Raw genomic sequence first — 21,367 nt, 5'->3', positions numbered from 1 at the left:
TGAACCTGGCTTGGTCAGGCTGGCGGCTTGCAAGGCAAATGCTGTGCTATCGCTCCAGCCCAATTCTAGTAACTACTAGAAAAAAATTCTACTAATATTGAATTAATTCTTGCTTTAATTTTAAAATGGATATTAAAAGTGGTATCACTTTTTAAAACTAGTAGTTTGTTCTAGATTGTGCATTTATTCCATTGGGTTATCCTTTTTACTGATAAAAAGTAAAAAACACTTCGGATAATGTCTGTGACATAGAACCAATTAATACAATGAATCACCTTGTTTTTCAGGAAAAAAATGCTTAATTCTTTAGAGTTCTCAGGAACAGAAAAACCACTGGCATTGGTCAGGGTGCTTCAGGTTACCCCCTCACTGTAAATGTACATAAAGACTGTTTGCTTACTGCCATCCACACATATACACAGTAATGTACTGTCATCAAAAATAGTGGCTCTTGGGGCTGGAGCGATAGCACAGCAGGTAGGGCATTTGCCTTACTCGCAGCCAACCCGGGTTCAATTTCCAGCATCCCACAAGGTCCCCCAAGCACCGCCATGAGTAATTCCTGAGTGTGTGAGGCAGGAGTAACCTCTGTGCATCGCCAGGTGTGACCCAAAAAGCAAAAAAATAAATAAATAAAATAAAAAAAATAGTGGCTCACTGTTGACACTAATTATCCAAAAGACCATGTAGAATATTTCTATTTATCTTTATTTGCCTAATAGAATTATAACTATTTTAAAATTATTTGTTTAATGTTTTATAATATCTTAAAAAAGATATAGTTCTCAATACTGAGAAATATCTCTGCATCGGTTAACTGTCAAATTAGTATCAGATATTTTCATTGTTATTAAGTATAAATAAAAATCTATTATGTCACTAATGAACCACGACATTTTCCTTTCAACTAACAGGAATGTACATGAGAAAGTCTGTCAAATACTCCCAGTCTACAGCAGATGACTGCAAGGGAAGCCAAATTGAAGGGCATTTGACTTTCCTGAATGCTGAGTAAGAAGAAACAAATCTACAAAATATAACTAAACGGCGACTGAGAGATACAACTTACATGTTTTAGAAGCCATTTTAGGGCTAGATGATGGCTCCGGAAGTAGTGTACAGGCCTTGCACTACATGCCATCCCCACTACAGCTCAACTGAATGTGACCTTGGTGGCCTAGAACAGCACAGGGTGTGGCCCTTATAAGGTCCTATTTTTGAAAGCTCTTGAACTTTAAGAAATTCCACATTTGGGGCAAATAACCAAACATAATATCTTCTCAGTATCTGTATTGCAAATAATGCCCAAAAGGGGAGGGGGTGGGGAGAGGAGAGAGCGGGAGGAGGAGAGGGAGGGAAAAGAGGAGGGGGTGAGGGAGAGGGAGATACGAAGAGAGAGAGAAGAACAGTGACTGCCATCGAGGCAGACTGGGGGTGGGGGTGGCAGGAGGGATGGGCAGTGGGGTATTGTCACTGTCACCGTCCTCCCATTGTTCATCGATTTGCTCGAGCGGGCCCAGTAACATCTCCATTGGAGACTTTGTTGTTACTGTGTTTGGCATATCGAATACGTCACAGGGAGCTTGCCAGGCTCTGCCGGGCGGGCAAGATACTCTCGGTAGCTTGCCGGGCTCTCTGAGAGGGGTGGAAGAACCGAACTCGGGTTGGCCATGTTGGCTGCATGCAAGGCAAACGCCCTACCGCTGTGCTATCGCTCCAGCCCAGTGGGATATTGGTGGTGGGAAATGCACACTGGTGGAAGGATGGGTACTGGAACATTATATGACTGAAACTCAATCATGAAAGCTTTGTAAATGTATATCACAGTGACACGGTGATTCCATTTAAAAAATAAATATATTAATAAAATTTTAAAAAAATTAATTCTGCATTTGGATAATTACAAAGCTTTTTAGATGACAGCATTCAGTACTGTAAAGAGAAATGATGCAAAAAATTTGTGGCCCCATTTGCCCTCTCCTCTCTGGAAAGAAAGATGGCGGCCACATGGGAACCCTGTGGACAGCAGGTATGGGCTGGGGGTGTGGAGGTGACTAGAACCTCATGGGAAGGGGGGCGTTCCGGTCCGTCCTTCACGCCCTACCGAGGTCACCAGTTGCCCCCCACGAGCGGCTCTCCAGCACGGCCACAGCCCCAGAAGCACAAGGACTTAATGCAGAACCCAGCAGCTTGGAGCAGAAAAGTGAAAGGACTATGCGTTAATCCAGGCAATCATTTCTGCCCAGAGGGGAAAGGGTGTTGCTCCCTTCCGCCCTCCTCCCTCTGGAAAGAAAGATGGCGGCCACATGGGAGCCTTGTGGACAGCAGGTATGAGCCGGGGGTGTGGGGGCGACTAAAACCTCATGGGAAGGGTGGCGTTCCGGTCCGTCCTTCACGCCCTACCGAGGTCACCAGTCGCCCCCCGCGAGCGGCTCTCCAGCACAGCCACGGCCCCAGAAGCACAAGGACTTAATGCAGAACCCGGCAGCTTGGAGCAGAAAAGTGAACGGACTATGCGTTGATCCAGGCCATCAAGTCTGCCGGAAGGGAAAGGGTGTTGCCCCATTCGCCCTCTCCTCTCTGGAAAGAAAGATGGAGGCCACATGGGAGCCTTGTGGACAGCAGGTATGAGCCGGGAGTGTGGGGGCGACTAAAACCTCATGGGAAGGGGGGCGTTTCGGTCCGCCCTTCACGCCCTACCGAGGCCACCAGTTGCCCCCACGAGCGGCTCTCCAGCACGGCCACGACTCCAGAACACAGAAACCAATTTCTTAACTATCTGACTTTCAGTAGAAATACTTCCAGGGTCAATAGGTAAAATAGCAGAAATCCAAAACCAACATTTAATTCTTGAACCCAGCTGTAGAAAGCAAATCACTTCACAATGCTTTATCAGCATGTCTGATTTGGGGGGGGTAAACTCTAAATAATAGTGGTGAATCTTTTATTGAAACAATGAATCTAATCAAAGCAGATAGAGTGTTAACTAGAATTCATCTGCCTCACAGGGACGGGGAGGGGTGGGGGGTGGGGTTTTATTGGGGTTCTTCATGGTAAAAAATAAGTATTGGTAAAGGGAAATGTGTTTGATATTTGCATGACTGAGACCTAAACCTGAAAGCTTTGTAACCTTTCCCACAGTGATTCAATAAATAAATAAAAAAAAATTTGTGGCCATACCATCAAATCTTTAGGCTTTTTGGTTTTTTTGTCTTGTTTTTGAGACACACCTAGATGCACTCCTAAATCTGGAGGACCCTATACAGTGCTGGGAATTGAACCCAGGTTGGTCACACAGAAGGCAAACACCCTACCTCCCTACACTATTTCTCCAGCCTGCAAATTTCACCAGCGGGTAGGGCGTTTGCCTTACAAGCGGCCAACATGGCCGACCCGAGTTCGATTCCTCCGCCCCTCTCAGAGAGCCCGGCAAGCTACCGAGAGTATTCGATATGCCAGACACAGTAACAACAAAGTCTCCAATGGAGACGTTACTGGGCCCGCTCGAGCAAATCGACGATCAACGGGAGGGCATTTACCTTTACCTTTACCTTAATATTTACATTCTAAAACATTATATAAGTATCTTGGTGTTATATGAGAAAATTCTGTCCCTCAAAAACAAACCTTATTGACCCAAAAAGCAAATAAATAAATAAATAAAAGTTTGGGGCGGGAGTGATAGCACAGTGCGTAGGGCATTTGCCTTGCATGCGGTCAACCCAGGTTCGATTCCCAGCATCCCATATGGTCCCCTGAGCACCGCCAGGAGTAATTCCTGAGTGCAGAACCAGGAGTAACCCCTGAGCATCGCTGGGTGTGACCCAAAAAGCAAATAAATAAATAAAAACAAACCTTATTGAAATACCGGAAAAGAATAGCTCTAATCTCAACAGGATTCAGGCAAATCAGTTTTTCTAAGACATTTGCTTCACTCTGAGAGAGGTTGGAAAATGAAGCACGGAGTGAGTTCTGGCGACTCTGGATACTTTCATTCTTGTATTCAATTGCAGCTTCCAAAGCTTCAATCCCTTCTTCAAGTTGGAAAAGGACATGTTCTTCCTGGATATAATAAAAATCACTCATTTTTAATGAAAAAATATTCCTAGGACTTGCATATATTAATATCTCAGCATTTTTCAGTCTAATGGAGAATACCAGCCTATTAAATGCAAATAAAAAGTAACATTTCAGTGATTGCTACGCACACAATGCACTCTACACACAGACAAACACAGACACAGACAGACAGACACACACACACACACACACACACACACACACACACACACATCCTAGCAATAAACCTTTCATACTAAGCAAAAGCTTAGGTAAATTACAAAGTGCCCCAGGTCATAAAAACTGATCACCAAGGAATATAGTAATAAGGCCCCAGTCCACAGAATTAGCAGTACTAGCAGATATCTCCCTCTACAGTTCTTAAAACACACACATGTACCATTAAGAACTAGAGACTTCCCCAAGTATATCAACTTTAAGGCTGGATCAAAACACTATATTGCTAGGGAGGAAAGAAATGGGTTTTTTTTTTAAATAGTGGTATTTAAGGATGTTCTGTACTTCCTAAAATTCCTATGAGAAGTCACTAGCGGTAAAACAGAGACATCAGAAATGGTAGCAACTGGCGAGAGCAATAGCACAGTGGATAGGGTGTTTGCCTGGCATGCGGTCAACCTGGGTTCAATTCCCAGAATTCACATGGTCCCCTGAGCACCTCCAGGAATGATTCCTGAACACAGGAACTATGAGGAAGCCCTGAATACCACCGGGTGTAGCCCAAAAGTAAAATAAAAAATGGTAGTAAAACAGAGACCAGAACAAAAGTCTAGTGAATTAGATGCTTGCCTTGCATGCAGCTGGCCAACCTGGGTTTGGTCCCAGGCATCTCATACAATCCCCTGAGCACTGCCAAAAGTGATTTCTGACTGCAAAGTCAGGTGTTGTCAACAAAACAGAACAAAATGGTAGTAAAACAATTGTGTTTGTGGGGTAGCCACACTGAGCAGTGCTTAGGACTTACTCCTGGCTATGAATGCTCAGATATCATTCCCTCTGACACTCAGGAGGCCACATGTCATGCCAGGGATCGAACTGGGGTTGGCTGTATGCAAGGCAAGCCCCTTATCTTAGCCCCATGCTCTCTCTGGTCTCAGTGGAACAATTTTTTTTCAAATATCATGGCATATTTCCTTTGTATGAAAAAAAACCCTTCTGACAAGTCCTCAGAAAACCTAGTGGCTCTCTGAACTATCTAAATAACATGTATTTGTGAGGGGTGAGGACCAGGACTCTAATAAATCTCTGGTAATTTATTATTTAGGACTAGCCAAGTCTTAGATGTTTGTGTCTGGTCAACTGTGTGAGGCAGAATGTACCTCAGTGTTAAGCTCCTCAAGGCAGACACTCATGTATCTATTGTTCATCACGTCACATACCACACTGGCGAAACTCAATGTCTGTTGTGTTAGTAAAGAAACCCATTGCTGGTAAGTCTTGGTTACATGACCCAAGTGTCTCTCTCCTTTCTACAATATTTCAAAGAAAAACAATGTCAACATTTCTTTGTGCGGGCCAGGATGTGTGGTGGTGGGGAGCAGAGTGCTGGAGGCATACCCAGCAGTGCTCAGGACTTACTTCTGGGTCTTTTCTCAGTGGTCACTCCTGGGGAGCTCAAGAGGAATATATGTAGTGCCAGGAATTGAACCCAGGTCTGTTGAGTACAAGGTAAGTGTCCTACTCTCCAAACCCCAATGTCAATATTTCTTATCTACCTAAAGAATTCAAAGTCACACTAGAGCAAATTCTGGAGGAATTTTGTCATTATATGTTCCAATGATAGGTCTAATAATTGGTTTCATAATCACTCCAAAAGGAATAAAATAATACTCACCTTTTAAAGAAAAACAAATTCTGAAAGGTACTTAGGTAAATAAGAGAAATAAGAATACATAATTAAGTTATTCAAAGAACATATTGGACTTTTGAATGCTTACTTTGATAACATTTTACAAAGAACGAATATGGGAAGCATTTGTCAATTATAGTGGGAACAATATACCGCAAATTTAGTTTTCACAGTTTTTAAATAATAAAAAACCATAATAATCTGAAGCTAGCCCACCCGGTGAGGCTTCAGTGTATCAGTATTTGTGGTTCCCTCTTCATGTGGTTCCCCAACAGTAGTGGACAGGGACAAGATGAATGGCAATGGGAAACTGTCCCGGACGAGAACTTTCTACAGTTCGAACTACAGATTATGAAGAGTTGTCTGTGCTTTATCACATAATCCTGTTTTTCAAACTTTAATATACTCTGAGGATCTTGTTAAAATAACAGATTTATAATTTAGCAATTCTGGGGGTGGGGGTTCTGAGGTTCTGCAATTCTAGCAAATTCTCAGGTGATGGTGTTGCTATGAGTCCAGCGGTCACAATGAGAGTCACAAGGACCTAGAGCAGTTGTCTGCAAACATTTGAGAACAAATACCCCTATCAGTAAAATGGCAATGACTAGTAAGTAACAATACCTTATAAACAATGTGTACACACACACACACGCACACACACACACACACACACACATACACAGCCACACCTGGTGTGCTAATGGCTTACTCTTGGCAGTGCTCAGGAAACTATAGGTGCTCAGTGCTGTGGATTAAGTCCGGGTAGGCTTTAAATGCTGTACTATCCCTCTGGCCTCACATTTGTATATTTAAGTAAGTTATATGTATCTTCTAATTCTTTAAAAGGATGCAAAGTTTAAAGGATAGAATAAACATACTAATTCTTGTACTTTGTTTCTATGATTTGCTTACTTGGTAACTCTGCATTAGTAGAAAAATAGAGTAGTTAAAGTAGTTTTATAAAATTTTCATTTCTAAAGTTCATCAAAAGAGGTGAAGTGCATAATATAAACTGTCGAGTAAATCTATACTAGTATAGCGATCTAAACTATTTGATTTTCCATTAACTAATATAATCAGGAAATTTTGTTTTTGCTCTGGAGCCATACCCAGTGGTGCTCAAGGCTTACTCAGGGTCCCTCCTAGTGTCCTCTGGGGACCATAGGTGGAGCCAATGGCGAGGGCAGGCTCAGGGCTGAGAGGCCGCAGAGCAGTGTGTGTGCAGCAGCCACCTGCCACTTGCAGTGGCACAGCATCCCTCAGTCCAATTCAGAGGCTGTTAAACAGCTATCCTGGGTGGTGCTGTATTTCCACCGTTAAAGCCAAAATAATGTAGGTTTCGATTATACTATTTCACATGGAATAAAACTTACATGTTAGTTGATGATGATAATGGGCTTTCTTTGCTCTTCTGCCAATTTTCCCATTTCCATCTCAATAGCTTACTTTCAGGACATTCTATCTAAAATGGCCACCTCCATTACACTGACCAACACGTGCAATGTTTTTCACAATCTATCTCTCCAAGTTTTTTGTTGTTGTTTTGGTTTGGGGGCCACCCACGGTGATGCACAGGAGCTACTCCTGGTGGTACCAGGCATAGAACTGAGCCAGCTGCACGGAAGTATTTTAACCTCTGTACTATTGCTCCAACACTTGCAATATATCTCAAGTTTGATTAAGCCATAGATACTGACTTAAAGGGTCTTCATCCAAATGAGCTCTACATCATTGGTAAAACAATATGTGGATATGGATTATTTTATCTGTAAATTGCTTTTCTATTTTCACTAGGGTTAGAGTTTTCTTATATTTCTTCATATTTCTTTACCCCATATAGAGTATAAATTTCTCAAGCGAAACATAATTCTCTGTACCTTTTAAACAGTACCGGGCTGGCAAGAATTTATTAATATGTACATGTTTTCCTTTAACTTAGGCTGTAGTTTCAAATCTAAAAACTTTGGAATACCAATTTAATAACATAGGGAAGAGAGCTTCAAGTCCTTCTCTGCTTGCAGCTCAGTTAAGATACAGCTCGTGCTCCCAAGTAAGTAATGGCTTCCAATGCCATATACCACACCTTCCTGGTCAAGTCTAGATTCTTTTTATCAACTCAATGAGCAATAACCTAGTATCATTAAATTCTTCCTCTTTTTCTTTCTAAATTCTCTCTTCTCTAACTTGCTCTAATCTGAAACACTACAAAATTTTAAGGGTGCATGATTCTCAGCTACTCACTTTCTCTTAGAAATCTTCCCTTGCTTTGTAATGATAGTACACCAACTTGGGGAGAAAATTTTAAGATAAAGACAGTACAGCAGGTAAGGTGCTTGCCTTGTATGCAGCTGACCCAGGTTTAATCTCTGATCTCTGAAATCACATATGGTCCCCTGAGCTCCATCAGGAGTGAACCCTGAGCACAGATGTTATAACCTAAGACTGAGAGGGAGAGGAGAAGAGAGAGAAGGAGAAAGGAAGAGAGGGAGAGGGAGGGTAATGGAGGAGAGAAGGAAAGAAGGGAAGGAGGGAGGGAAAGAAAGGAAGGAAGGAAAATTCAGGACAAAATATTCAACACTGGAAATGAAAATAAACAAATAGGGCTGCATCAAGTTAAAAAACTTCTGCAAAGTGAAAGAAATCTGTACAAAAATGAAACCTTTTACTGACTGGGAGAAAATGTTTGCACATCATCTGCCATACAAAACTGATATCCAAATTATGCAAAGAATTCATAAAGCTCAAAAACAACCAACCAAACAAACAAGAACTACAGACAACCCAGTGAAAAACTAGAAGATCAGACTAGGCACTTCTCCAGAGAAGACAGATAGATGGCCAAGAGACACGTGAAAACTTGTTCATCATCTCTTATTACTAGGGAAATGCAACGCGAAGGCACAAGGAGCAGTCATCTCACGCCTGTGAGAAGGGACATTATCTGAAAGAGAAGAAACAGGTGTTGGCAAGGATGTGCAAAAGGTGGGAATGAAAATTGGTGCAGATATGATGGAAAAATACAACCTTGTTATCTCACTTCTGTGTATTTACCAACAACAATCAAAACTAAAAGCCAAAAAGATAAAACCCTACCAAACCCAATCCTGCAACATTATTTACAATAGCCAAGAGTTGTACTTAACTGCTGCCAACTGGTAATAAAGATAAAGACATCCACATATGTGCAATGGAATAACTTCAGCTATTAAAAAAAAAAAAGATGAGGCCAGATATGTAGCTCAGTGGAACAGCATTTGCTCCTCATGTGTGAGTCTCTGGGTTTAATCCCCAGTACCACAAAGAAGTAAATAAAAGATTAAACCCTGCCTTTTGCAACAACACAGACAGATCTAGAGTGTGCTACACTTAGTGAAATAACCCTGCTAGAAAAAACAAACACCATATGATTTTGCTCACATACAGAAAAAAATCAATTAAATAAAAATAAACATTTTGACTCGAAGACTAGAGTCTTAGAATAGAACAGGAATGGTGGATAAATTCGGTAAAAGGGACCAACTGAGGCCTGAAGAGAGATCTAAAGAAGCTGAATTATACACTGGGCACAGTGAGGCCAGTCCCAGCACCACCAGGCCCCAGGTCCTTCTGGCTGGAGTCCTTGAGGTCCCCAGCACTGCTGACCAAAGCAGCAGCTCCCAGGACCCTTCCCTGAGCCCTCAGGTCCATACCACCCAGCTGAGGGCAGCTGCAAATGTGCCCTAAGCCCCTGAACATGCCAGGGAGGGCCCCCGCCCCCCAGAAAGAATGTATATAACGATGGATAAAACTGGAATTTTATTATATTTTTGAAACCAAAGTTATGTTGCATTGTAGCATTATATAAAAACTTTCAGAGGCTGGAGCAATAGCACAGTGGGTAGGGCATTTGCCTTGCACGCAGCTGACCCAGTTTTAATTCCCAGCATCCCATATGGCCCCCGAGCACCACTATGAATAATTTCTGAGTGCATGAGCCTGGAGTAACCCCTGTACATCGCCAGGTGTGACCCAAAAAAGTAAAAAAAAAAGTTTCAGGTATGCATCATTGAAATTCAACATATACTACATTAAACCCATCATGTATATGCATTACTGTATATGCTACATTAAAAGTTATTCACCAAAAGCCAATTTCTTTCCATCACTATACAATAGCATTTAAAATTTTTATTTATTTTGGGGCCACACCTGGCTATGCTCAGGGCTTACTCCTGGCTCTGTGCTCAGCAATCACTCCTAGTAGAGCTCAAGACCATATGTGGTGCCAAGGATTGAATCCAGGTCTGCTGAGTTAAAGGAAAACACCCTACCCACTGCACTCTCTCGCAAGCACTTTGGGTTGTTTTGTTTTGGTGTCACACCTGGCTGTGCTCAAGGCTTACTCTTGGCTCTGCACTCATCACTCCTGGCGGAGTTCAGGTAACCATATGCCCTGCTGGAGATAGAACATGCGTTGGCTTCGTGCAAGGCAAGAGCCCTACTTCCTGTACAATCTCTTCAGCCTACAATGGCATATTTCATATCTGGCTTATTTTATTAAGCTTAATACACTCTACATCCAACTATGTTGTTGCTAGAAGCAAGCTTGCATCTTTTTTTAAAAAAAAGTTTAATGGTATTTAATGGTATTCATTGTGTACATATGCTACATCTTTTTCATTCAATTATCTGTCTATCGACACAGCTTACCTCTCGTCTATTGTGAATAATGATGCGGTACATGTGGAGCTGCAAATATGTCTCTGACTAGGTTTTTGGGACCATGCCTGGCTGTGCTCAGGGATTACTCCTGGCTCTGTGATCAGTGATCACTCCTGGAGGTGCTCAGGAGACCATAAGGGGTGCGGGCAATCAAACCCAGGTCAACCATAGGCAAACAAGTGCTCTCCCCACTGTGCTCTCTCTGGCCCTGTATTTTTCAGGGGGCTGAGGAGGCGGGGTAAATACACAGATATGGGATAACTAGATTATACTTCTAAGTTTTTGGAAAATTTCCATAGTTTTCCATAAGGCCTGCCCCAGTTTACTTTCCCACCTGCTGGGTGCAAAAGGTTCCTCTTTTTCACATCCTTGCCAACACTGGTTTCTTGTCTTTGGATAGCAGCCATTCTTGTAGGTGTGAAGTGATATCTCTTTATGGTTTTACATTTCCCTAATAACAAAAGAAGATGTACATGTTTTCATGTGCCTTTTGGTCCTGTATATGTCTTCTTTGGAAAGTGTCTGCTCAGTTTTATGAGGTTGTTTCTTTCATTTCATGAGTTCTTATTTTGTATCAATCCCCTGTAGGGTCTATGATGTGTAAGTGTCTCTCCATTCCATAGGATGTCAAATAATGTTGCTGCATGTTTTCTTTTACTGTTATATTTTAAAATTAAAATCATACATTATAGTTTGATGTTAACAGAACTGGATTTTCAATGGTGAGCTTAACAGAGTACATCACAGCTCACCTGAAACTTACATAATGTTTTAATGCAATACTACAAAAATAAACTGTCTTTGATAAAGAAAATATACTGGTACAATTGTCAACTGAAGAAAAATTTGAGGAAAAGACTAATTCTGAAGTAATTTGATGGTCAAAAGGGAAATAATTTTAGTTAAAAAAAATAATTTGTGTGAGAGCCCAGGGGTGTGGCTGAGTGGCTGAGTGTGTGCCTGCAGTTGTGGGCCTTGGGTCTGACTCCCAGCACCACACCACACTGCTGAGTAACACCCACAATCCCTCTGGTGCAGTCCTCAGCCTGCAACAATAACACCACCACGAGTAAGAACAATGTGAGAGGACCATGATCTCCAAATGAAAACTCCCACTTAAAGGGACTTTCACTGGGATTTGAATGTGGTGCACATGTTTGGTACTCAGTGTGGAACATGCTACTGAATATTGGGATGGTCTCAACCAAGGCTCCAGGAAAAATGAACTCTTAATGCCCTTGGCAGCCACTCAATGTAAGGAATCAGCCAGCAAGTATGTGAACAGAGAAAACAGGGGCCCTCTGTGAAGAACTTAGAATCTTCCTGTGCTCTGATGTCAGATGAGAAACCCCAGCTGAGATGAGGATACTTAAGCAGCACTGGTTTCCCTGTCACCAGCAGTGCCAGGGAGAGGTCCACTTGGACATGTGAGAATGAGGACATCATATTTCCTAATGAGGCATCACTTAGGGTATCCAAGACGTGCCAGGCAAACTCATATCTGACAAAATCTCAAGGAAACAATGTTTACAAGGTTTATCATTTTTTATGTTTTAGTGACAAAGACGGAGGAAATCATCCAAGTGATCCATCATACAGCACTTCCAGCTCCAAAGAATACTGACTTACTTCAGGTGATAACACGCTACCATTTTTAAGTTTGTCATCCACACTGTCTCTTCGTTTTTGCAGTAGATCCCTTTCTTTCTGGAGGGCTTGAACTTCTTCTGCAATCTTTTTTTTCTCCTCAGCATTGCTGCTCTGAAGCTGTACATTCTTTTCAGATAACTCTTGGTCCAACAAGCTCAAGCGAGTTGATATTTTTAAACTATCTATGTTTAACGCCTAAAAGAAATACAACTAGTTAGAAATCCAGAGTGCGCAAAAGATAGGAAAAACATAGATTAATAAATGAATATACTTTTAATTTCTACATTATTGTTTTCTTCCCATGAAATTTTCTGAGGAGATGTGCAAGGAGGGGTGTTTTCGTTTTCTAAAATTATAAGAGTGATCTGAACTACCAAATATTTGGTATACTTTATCACAAGACATAGGTTTTGCTAAGTAGTATTTTTTTGTTGTTCTATTTTAAATTAAGCTTTGTCCACTGGCCTCTTCTCTAGTAGAATTAATCTGGTTACGAATTTCTAGAGGTTAAGATCTGTGGTTGTTTAAACATATAATTTGTTTCTATTTTATCTGGTCATTTATATGTGGCCAGTTTATATGGAGAACTTCATTAAATTAAATAGGGTTATTTTGTTGTTGTTGCTTCTTATGTAGGCCACATTTGGTAGTTAAGGGGCCACTGGGATCACATCATTTAGGCCAAGGGGAATGCCTTTGCAGTATCAGAGATCAACTTAGGACCTAACTACATGCCAGGCATGTGTTCTACTGTTGAGCTATCTCCCCTCCCCCTTCATTTTTAGATGATTTTATTTTTAGTACACTTTTTTCATTAAAAAATAATGGCTTTTGTATTCTACCATAAGCAAGTTTTATATGCATCGGGGTTTGTTTTGTTTTTTTTTCCTTTCATGCTGGGCTAGAGCGAAGTACAGTGGGTAGGGCATTTGCCTTACACCTGGTCAACCCGGGTTCAAACCCTGGCATCCCTTATGGTCCCCTGAGCACTTCCAGGAGTAATCCAGGAGTGCAAAGCCAGGTGTAACCCCTGAGCATCACTGGGCATGACCCCAAAAACAAACAAAAAGACCCTTGGGCTGGGGTGATAGCATAGTGAGTAAGGCAATAGCCTTGTATGCGGCCAACACGGGTTCAATTCCTCTGTCCCTTTCGGAGAGCCCAGCAAGCTACTGAGAGTATCCCACCTGCACAGCAGAGTCTGGCAAGCTCCCCGTGACATATTTGATATGCCAGAAACAGGAACAAGTCTCACAACGGAGACTTTACTGGTGTCCGCTCGAGCAAATTGATGAACAATGGGAGGACAGTGCTACAGTGCTTCCATGCCGGGAATTGAACCCAAGAGCATTTAAATCCCTGACTGACACACACTGCCCAACTCTGCAGTCCATTAGCTTCCCCTATCTATCCTCGCCCTTTCACTTTAAGTCTTGCTCCCTAGAAACAGCCACATTCAAGTCTTGTAGCCATTTCTTCTAATGTTTATGCCCAAGTTTCTTCGTAATTATTAATTTTAGGATTTGTCTACTGAATATTTTGGAAGATAAAAATTTAGCAGCTCTCTGTGCCTCCTTTTCTCTACTTCTCCTCCCAGTCTCTCAATATAGATTAGCTTGTCCTAAATTCTGTCCTAAATCAGTTTAAGTAACTGTGTTAGTCATGGCTGAGCTATCTATATAAAATAATCATACTTCTGATATCTTATAGTTTTTAATAGCTACATTTGTACCTGTAATTCTTCTCTAACAAAACTACAAAATTCCTCTCAAATTGGGTTATCTTTTTTCACTTTTCTTTTGGAAGTATTTTGCCTAGAGTCTCTATTCTCCTGCTCCAAACTGAACTACCTATTCAGGACTTCCCTTGTATAAGCCTGAGCATTTTCAGGTTGTATCATTCCCCACCGCCCTCCTCCCCACCCACCCCCCACCAGGAACCTGATCCTTTTTGTAGTTATATGTTATCATTTTTGTGGAGCATATCCTGGATTCACCTGCCAATTAAAATTTTTCCCATTTTCTTTTTTAATCTATTTCCTTTCTGGGGTATTTCCTCCATACTATTTTCACACTCCTTAACTTTCCAAGAATTCTTTCCTGCTTTTTTGGTTGTTTGTTTGTTTGTTTGGCTTTTGGGGTCACACCTGGCAATGCTCAGAGTTCACTCCTAGTTCTTCACTCAGGAATTTCTCCTGGCAGGTCTTGAGGGACCATATGGGATGCTGGCTATCAAACCCAGGTTGGCCGCGTGCAAGGCAAACGCTCTACCTGCTATTATCATTCCAGCCCAATCTTTCCTGTTTTAATAGCTGCTGTTCTTGTTTTATGAACAGAACATCACCTTTTATCACCTTAAGGATATAAAGGGTATCCTGAAGATCTTACACCTCCTTATTCTGTCGCTAATTTCTCCTAGCTTCTTTTCCCCTTTTGTTTCAGTCTTTGTCAAAGGCACTGCTGAAATATGTTAGTATTTGGTATCTAAAAGCTAATAATCATTCAACAATGTATGTAAACAAATCACCAAGTGTATGCCAGAAATGTAGTGAAGTATGTCAATTATTTCTAAATAAAATTGGGATAAACTATGTAAGTAAAATTTGTTATCTGGTAACTCGTCACTTAGTTGAGGGGCAAGATAAGTGTTTCCATGTCGTTTTTTAGAGGTTTAGATAATATAACAATGTCCTGTGAAAAGCATAAAAATTTGCTGCTAGCTCTCTCAGGTCCAAGTAGGGGCCAAGAAATAGATGTTGAGGATTCACCTGTAGATTTTTAAGTATTCTCTGTTTTGAGTACTTTTAATCAACCTGACCCTCTGTCGCACCTAGTTTAATACTGAGAAAAGCATGGTTTCCTGTATGCCCTATTTTCATCCTTATGCCTCACTCCTGCCTACCAAAAATCTTTACTACACCATTTAATTCTGTTCCATGCTCTATGTGAACTAACGATCTCATTCAGTTACCACTTAGGCTTAGAAAGCCAAAACAGAAATTTTGACTGCCATAGATATTGCATGGATTTTACCTACTTTGGCTTTACTAACTCAGTAACCCTCTTCTCTTTGCTTTCAGAAGCACAGAGCCAGGAGTAAGCCCTGGGCACAGCCAGGTGAGGCCCCCAAAACAAACATTTCCTCCTCATTCCTACTATACTCTCTCCAGTCCGCTGAGCTAAATTACACATGGTGTGAGATCGCTGTGAAAGGATCATTGTTACATTCTTTTGCAAGTAGTTTTCCCAACATCATTCATTATACAGCCTTTTCTTCCTTGACTTATGCTCATTATTAATTGTCCATATAAATGAGAGTTTTCCTCTGTGCCCTATTCTATTCCACTGGTCTAAAAGTCTGCTTTTATTCCAATACCACACTATTTTAACTGCAATATCTTTATCACATAGTCTAAAATTTGGTTTCTCCCATCTTTTTCTTCAGGATTGTTTTTACTTTCTGGGGCATTTTGTGATTACAAAGAAACTTTTGTATTATTTTTTCCGTGTCCTTGAAAAAAGCTACTGGAATTTTGATAACAAGACAAAGGCTTCCAAAAATATATTGAAAAACTGTGGTAAGTGTGGACATCCCTGTCTTGTACCTCTCAGGGGGAAGCTTTCAGCTTTTCACTGTGGGGCATGACTGTTAGCTGAGCTGGTCACATGTGCCCTTTACTGCGCTGAGATAAACTCCTTCTATCTCCTTTTTGTTGAATGTCTTCAACTTAAGTGGATATTAAATACTGTCAAAAGCTTTATTTGAGTCTGGTGATACAATTTGTATCTTTTATTGATGTAGTGTATGATAATAATCGATTTGCATATATTGAATTATCCTAGCATCCTTAAACCAAATCCTACCTGGTCACGATGTACAAGAATCAGAGACACTATCTCATTTGCTAATTCAGTAAATACATTATAACGATTGTGACTCGCAAATAAATCAAACAGCATGTTAAACAGACTACCTGACTAGATCTCAGCTTCTTATTTTCCAGGTGACTCTTCTCCTGTAACAAGGCTTCCTTCTTAGAAACTATGGCCTCCCGCTTCTTTAAATCTTCTTTCAGCTCCTCCAATTCTTGGCGTTGATTCAGAACTTTCTCCACTTCTTCATCTAACCATTTTTTTTGTTCGTCCAATTTCTACATTAAAATTCAAAAGCATTTGTTTTTCCTTCTGTGATAAAATATATATGGCAATAACAGAAATTCAGATTAGCTGAGATATGCTAATGAATAACATTCCTGTGTGAAACCATGAGGATGTATCATTACAGAACTGGGGTTACCAGAAGAGGGAGGAAGGGAAGAGCCACTGGACTGTGTCCAATAGTATTATTCCGGTGGTGGCTGCGGCAAGGCAAAACATTTTGAAGAAGCCTAAAATTGCGACCTTAAAAACATATACAGTATTGTAAATCTATGCCACATCAGAAAAAAAATAAACTTTTTTTAATGCAATAAGCAGTTCTAGTTAACCAGGGGCTGCAAGCTAGTACAGCATCTGGGAGTACCCATTCCCCTCCAAAAATGAGCAAACTTCTTTTAAAGGTACTTGTAGGATAAATTGGTTTGTCCATTCTGCCTTGTCACAAGGAGCTTAGGTTTATTGGGTTACTCCCATCACAGTGCTCTCATTCCCCTGTGTTTATTTGTAACTTCTTTCTTTGTGCTCTACTTCTCCAACCGGTGAATCACCTTTACCTCCTAACCAGACTCTGTTAACTTGTAAATATTGCTTTTCTCTTCTACTTAAGTCCTTAGCATAGTCAATTCAGAGCAATGTCCTTTTTGCACAGACACAGGAAGACAGTTAATATTATGCTTTTGTAACTTGGGAGTTAACTGACTCCAAATGATATTCACTCCTGGGCATCTGTTCTCTCTACTTAAGTGTCAGTTGCCCTTACTTCCTAGCATCCCAAAAGCAGGGTCCCAATGAGGGACTGGATGGACCCAGGGCAAGCAGTGAGATACCCTGGCATCAAAATGGGCCTGGCCAAAAAGCGCCATAATACTTAACTATAAGTTAAGAGCATGGTCATGGACAAATTCTGTCATGATCCAAAAAGAAACATCTAGATTAGGACCCTGCTAGGGTTAGGAAAGATTAATCTGACCTGAGCACTGTGGTCTGAGATCTATAGAGAGATGTCCCCAGGAGAGCCACCCTATAAGCTCAATGTATCTCTTACTGTTTCCATACAAAAAATATTAAGAAGTAGAAGATATTAATTAAGTTATTGGACTAAGGAGAAGAGGAACACTCCCAGGTGGTATTTCCACCCTTGAGTCTGATGGGCGATCAGAAAGGGCCTTCGATATGTTGATTGTGCTACCTGACTACTTGATGGGGTGTGGTGGCTACCCCCAATGTAGGGGTGCTGGGGAGACATGAGAGAGAGAGAGAGAGAGAGAGAGAGAGAGACGCGGCTGCGAGAGGGAGCATGGAAAGATGAGTGGAGAGAGAGGAGGAGATGGGAATGAGGGGCACTGTGAAACTAGAATGAGGGGAGGGGCTCAGAGAGACTGGGAAAGTGAGACTGGGGAGAATGGAATAAACAGCAACTGATCGCCAACCAGTCTGGCAGCCTCGGTTCCTCCTTCATCTGCCCGTGGCGCTGGCTATTCCCGATGGGTGAGCAGTTCGAGTCCACCGAACGCAGGCAGTGAGAGAGAGAGAGAGAGTGCCGTAGGGTCCCTAGCCTGCCAGAGATTACACAGGTACTATTCACTTATGATAGAGTATGGGATTTTTTAGACTGACAAAAAAAAATAACAGGTTTCTTCACATGGTTACTTCTGAGGTTAGGCCGGGAATCTTTTTCTTTGTGTGCATCTTCATCATAGCATTTACAATGCTGCTTATCCTAAGAGTTTGCCACCTCACTGAAACTCCTTCCCTCCCTCCCTGCTTTCCTTTTTCCCTCCCTCCTTTCCTCCCTTCCTTCCTTCTCTTCCTTCTCCCTTCCTTCCTTCCTCTCTCCTTTCCTACACCCCTATGTATTAAAATACATTTTAGAAATAAATCCTGATTCAGTCAATTAACCAGTGATCACACAACAGTCAATAACAAATGATGGAGCACACAATACACAACCTGCATTGCAGCGTGTCAACATTAATTATAAAATAAAGAGAACTGAAAAAGTCTCCAAATAAGCCTTGCAGTCTTAGTACTCTCAAATTATGTATACCCAAGCACAAATGAATGGACTGTGACAATCTGATAGCCTCTACCAAGCACAAATCCACACTGCAGAAACAGTAACAAAGTAATGCCACCAAAACAATAGGAAGCCACTATTAGTATTTTCTTACTAATGCAAGTAGTTTTCCTTCAAACTTAATAAAACCCAGTTCCTGGAAATCTCTATGAAATCTATAAGATGGTAACTGTACAAGGAAAAGAGAGCAGAGTGGCCAAGGCAAGCACACCCAGAGCTGCGCGATCTTCCACCCAGACCCAGGCAGGAAATGGCCTCAGGAGCACTAGCACACATACAAACAGTATCGAAGCCTAGGCTACTCTGGCAGAAAATTACAGTTAATATGATCTGGAAGGCGGTCCCAGATCAACTATGCACATCACGTTATACTTCAAAGATTTATACAAGAGACCTTATAAAGTCTATCAATTAACTTCAACAGATCTTTCAAAAATTCCTTGACTGTGACGTTTATAAGTAAGAGGTTATTTTTCCATTCTCCTTTCTTCTCACTGAAGGAAAACAGAAAAATATTAAAGCTGTTGACAATTTCTGTGTACAGCTAACACATAGATGCTATGTAAACAAGAAACGGAGGGTTTTATCTGGAATCTGAAAGATTTATCACTGCCCAGATAACAGAGTATGTAAGGGTTTAGTTGTGCTTTGAAAAATGTGTAGTAAATCTATTGATGTAAAACTTTAAATTTTCAGGCAAACAATAAAGGAAGGGGCTCCTCTGCACTTGGTATAAGAAAGATAAAGACTAACAGTGAAAGCCAGGAATGTGGTCACTGCAGAGGGCCTGCTCACATCCCGAGGTCCAATCCCTGGCACTCCAAACAAAATCAAAACCAAAAGCCTATTGTACTCATTTGGGCTAGAGCAATAGCACAGCGGGTAGGGCGTTTGCCTTGCACGCAGCCAATAAGGCCACCCCAAGTTCGATTCCTCCACCCCCCTTGAAGAGCCCAGTAAGCTACCGAGAGTATCTCGCCCGCTCGGCAGAGCCTGGCAAGCTATCTGTGACCTATTCGATATGCCAAACACAGTAACAAGAAGTCTCATGATGGCGACGTTACTGGGCCCACTCGAGCAAACCGATGAACAACGGAAGGACAGTGACAGTGATTGTATTAATTTAAAATATAGAACTTTAAAAAAATAAATAAATAAAATATATAACTTTGATTTTCCCTCAATAGATTATATTTAAGCCCTTCCTAATATATTAACTAAACCATTGAAGATGAACAACATCAGCCAAGAACCAAAGAAAGCCAATTAAGAAGCTCCCTATTTGCTCTCTTCAAGAAAATGTCTGAGCAATGGAGAATGAGAATTTAGAATATAGATAAGGACAAAGATCAAGAGTATGGAGACAAACCAAGTGAAGTTGTGGGTGATGACACTCAGTCTGAGATTCTTTCACTGACACACACTTTAACAACACGTGGGGCAGCAGCATCTTCCTACAAAGAACTGTCTTCTACTGTGCTGTTCTTTAGGAAATTAAGGATGTTGGCAATTGGGTTATGAATGCATCACCTTCATCAAAAATTCCTAGTTGTGCTGAGATGACACCCACAAATGGCCCCCGGCTACTTATTAAACCCCTTAACAGCCATGATCCCAGAGACATACAAACAAATCTTAACTGAGCAGCTCTTGGTAGAAATCTCTCCAGACCTTTATAAAATATTATCATTCCCCCTCCGCCCTCTCCTCTCTGGAAAGAAAGATGGCGGCTGCATGGGAGCCATGTGGACAGCAGGTATGAGCCGGGGGTGTGGGGGCGACTAAAACCTCATGGGAAGGGGGCCGTTGCGGCCCGTCCTTCATGCCCTACCGAGGTCACCAGTTGCCCCCCACGAGCGGCTCTCCAGCACGGCCATGGCCCCAGAAGCACAAGGACTTAATGCAGAACCCAGTAGCTTGGAGCAGAAAAGTGAATGGACTATGCGTTAAACCACGCCATCATGTGTGCCTGGAGGGGAAAGGGTGTTGCTCCCTTCCGCCCTCTCCCCTCTGGAAAGAAAGATGGCGGCTGCATGGGAGCCTTGTGGAGAGCAGGTACCATATTTGATAGGGTTCAAATATGGTTTGAACCATGGGAACACCTGCAAGGGCGAGTAGAGGCTGCCCTAAAAGCCTCTATCCCTCTTGAAGAGCATGGCAAGCTACCGAGAGTATCCCACCCACAGAGCAGAGCCTGGAAAGCTATCCATGGTGTATTCAATATGCCAAAACCAGTAATCAGCAATAGAAAACAAATTATCTAAAGATGCCTTCTTGGCAGGTCTGAATGTTGGGGGAAAATTCCAAATAATAATGATAGGTCTTGTGTCAAAAAATTGAATGTAATCAAAGTAGAGAGAGAATAAAGTGGAAATCATCTACCACACTGGCAGGGTGAGGCGTGGGGGGTTATACTGGGGTTTTCGGTGGTGGAAAATGTGCAATGGTGAAGGGATGGGTGTTTGATCATTGTATGACCGAGACTTAAACCTGAAAGCTTTGTAACTGTTCTCACAGTGATTCAATAAAAAAAAAAATCAAAAGGACACATGCACACCATTGTTAACTGCAGCACTTAGCACTATAGCTAGGATATGGAATCAACCTAGATGTCCAGCAACAGATGAGTGGATAATAAAAAGGTGGTATAGATGCACAATGGAATATTACACAGCTGCAAGGAATGATAAAAGTATGTAATTTCCTACAACTTGAATGGAACTGGAAAGTTGAGCAAAGTAAGTCAGAAGAAGCAAAACAAGTAGCAGATGAACTCACTTATCTGTGATATACAGAATTAAAGGACAAGGGAAAGCAAGGCAACAAAGGCTGATATCTAGATTGCCCTGGAACCTG

The 21,367-nt window shown here is 41.6% G+C and overlaps 1 protein-coding gene across 1 annotated transcript in view; it reads right to left on the bottom strand.

The window, feature by feature from the left end:
* KIF27 (kinesin family member 27) overlaps window positions 1-21,367 on the bottom strand; it is a 99,568-nt gene that overhangs the window by 11,479 nt on the left and 66,722 nt on the right. Inside the window, exons 13-15 of the mRNA XM_056122468.1 lie at window positions 16,251-16,427; window positions 12,257-12,472; window positions 3,856-4,062 (exon numbers count right to left, since the gene is read on the bottom strand). Coding sequence (XP_055978443.1) covers window positions 3,856-4,062; window positions 12,257-12,472; window positions 16,251-16,427 — 600 coding nt within the window. The remainder of the gene's footprint in view (window positions 1-3,855; window positions 4,063-12,256; window positions 12,473-16,250; window positions 16,428-21,367) is intronic.

This window comes from Sorex fumeus, unplaced genomic scaffold, assembly GCF_029834395.1.
Source record: "Sorex fumeus unplaced genomic scaffold, SorFum_2.1 ptg000046l, whole genome shotgun sequence".
NCBI classification, from domain to species: domain Eukaryota; kingdom Metazoa; phylum Chordata; class Mammalia; order Eulipotyphla; family Soricidae; genus Sorex; species Sorex fumeus.
The sequence above is the reverse complement of the archived record's forward strand: the minus strand, read 5'-3'. Positions and strand labels throughout refer to the sequence as shown.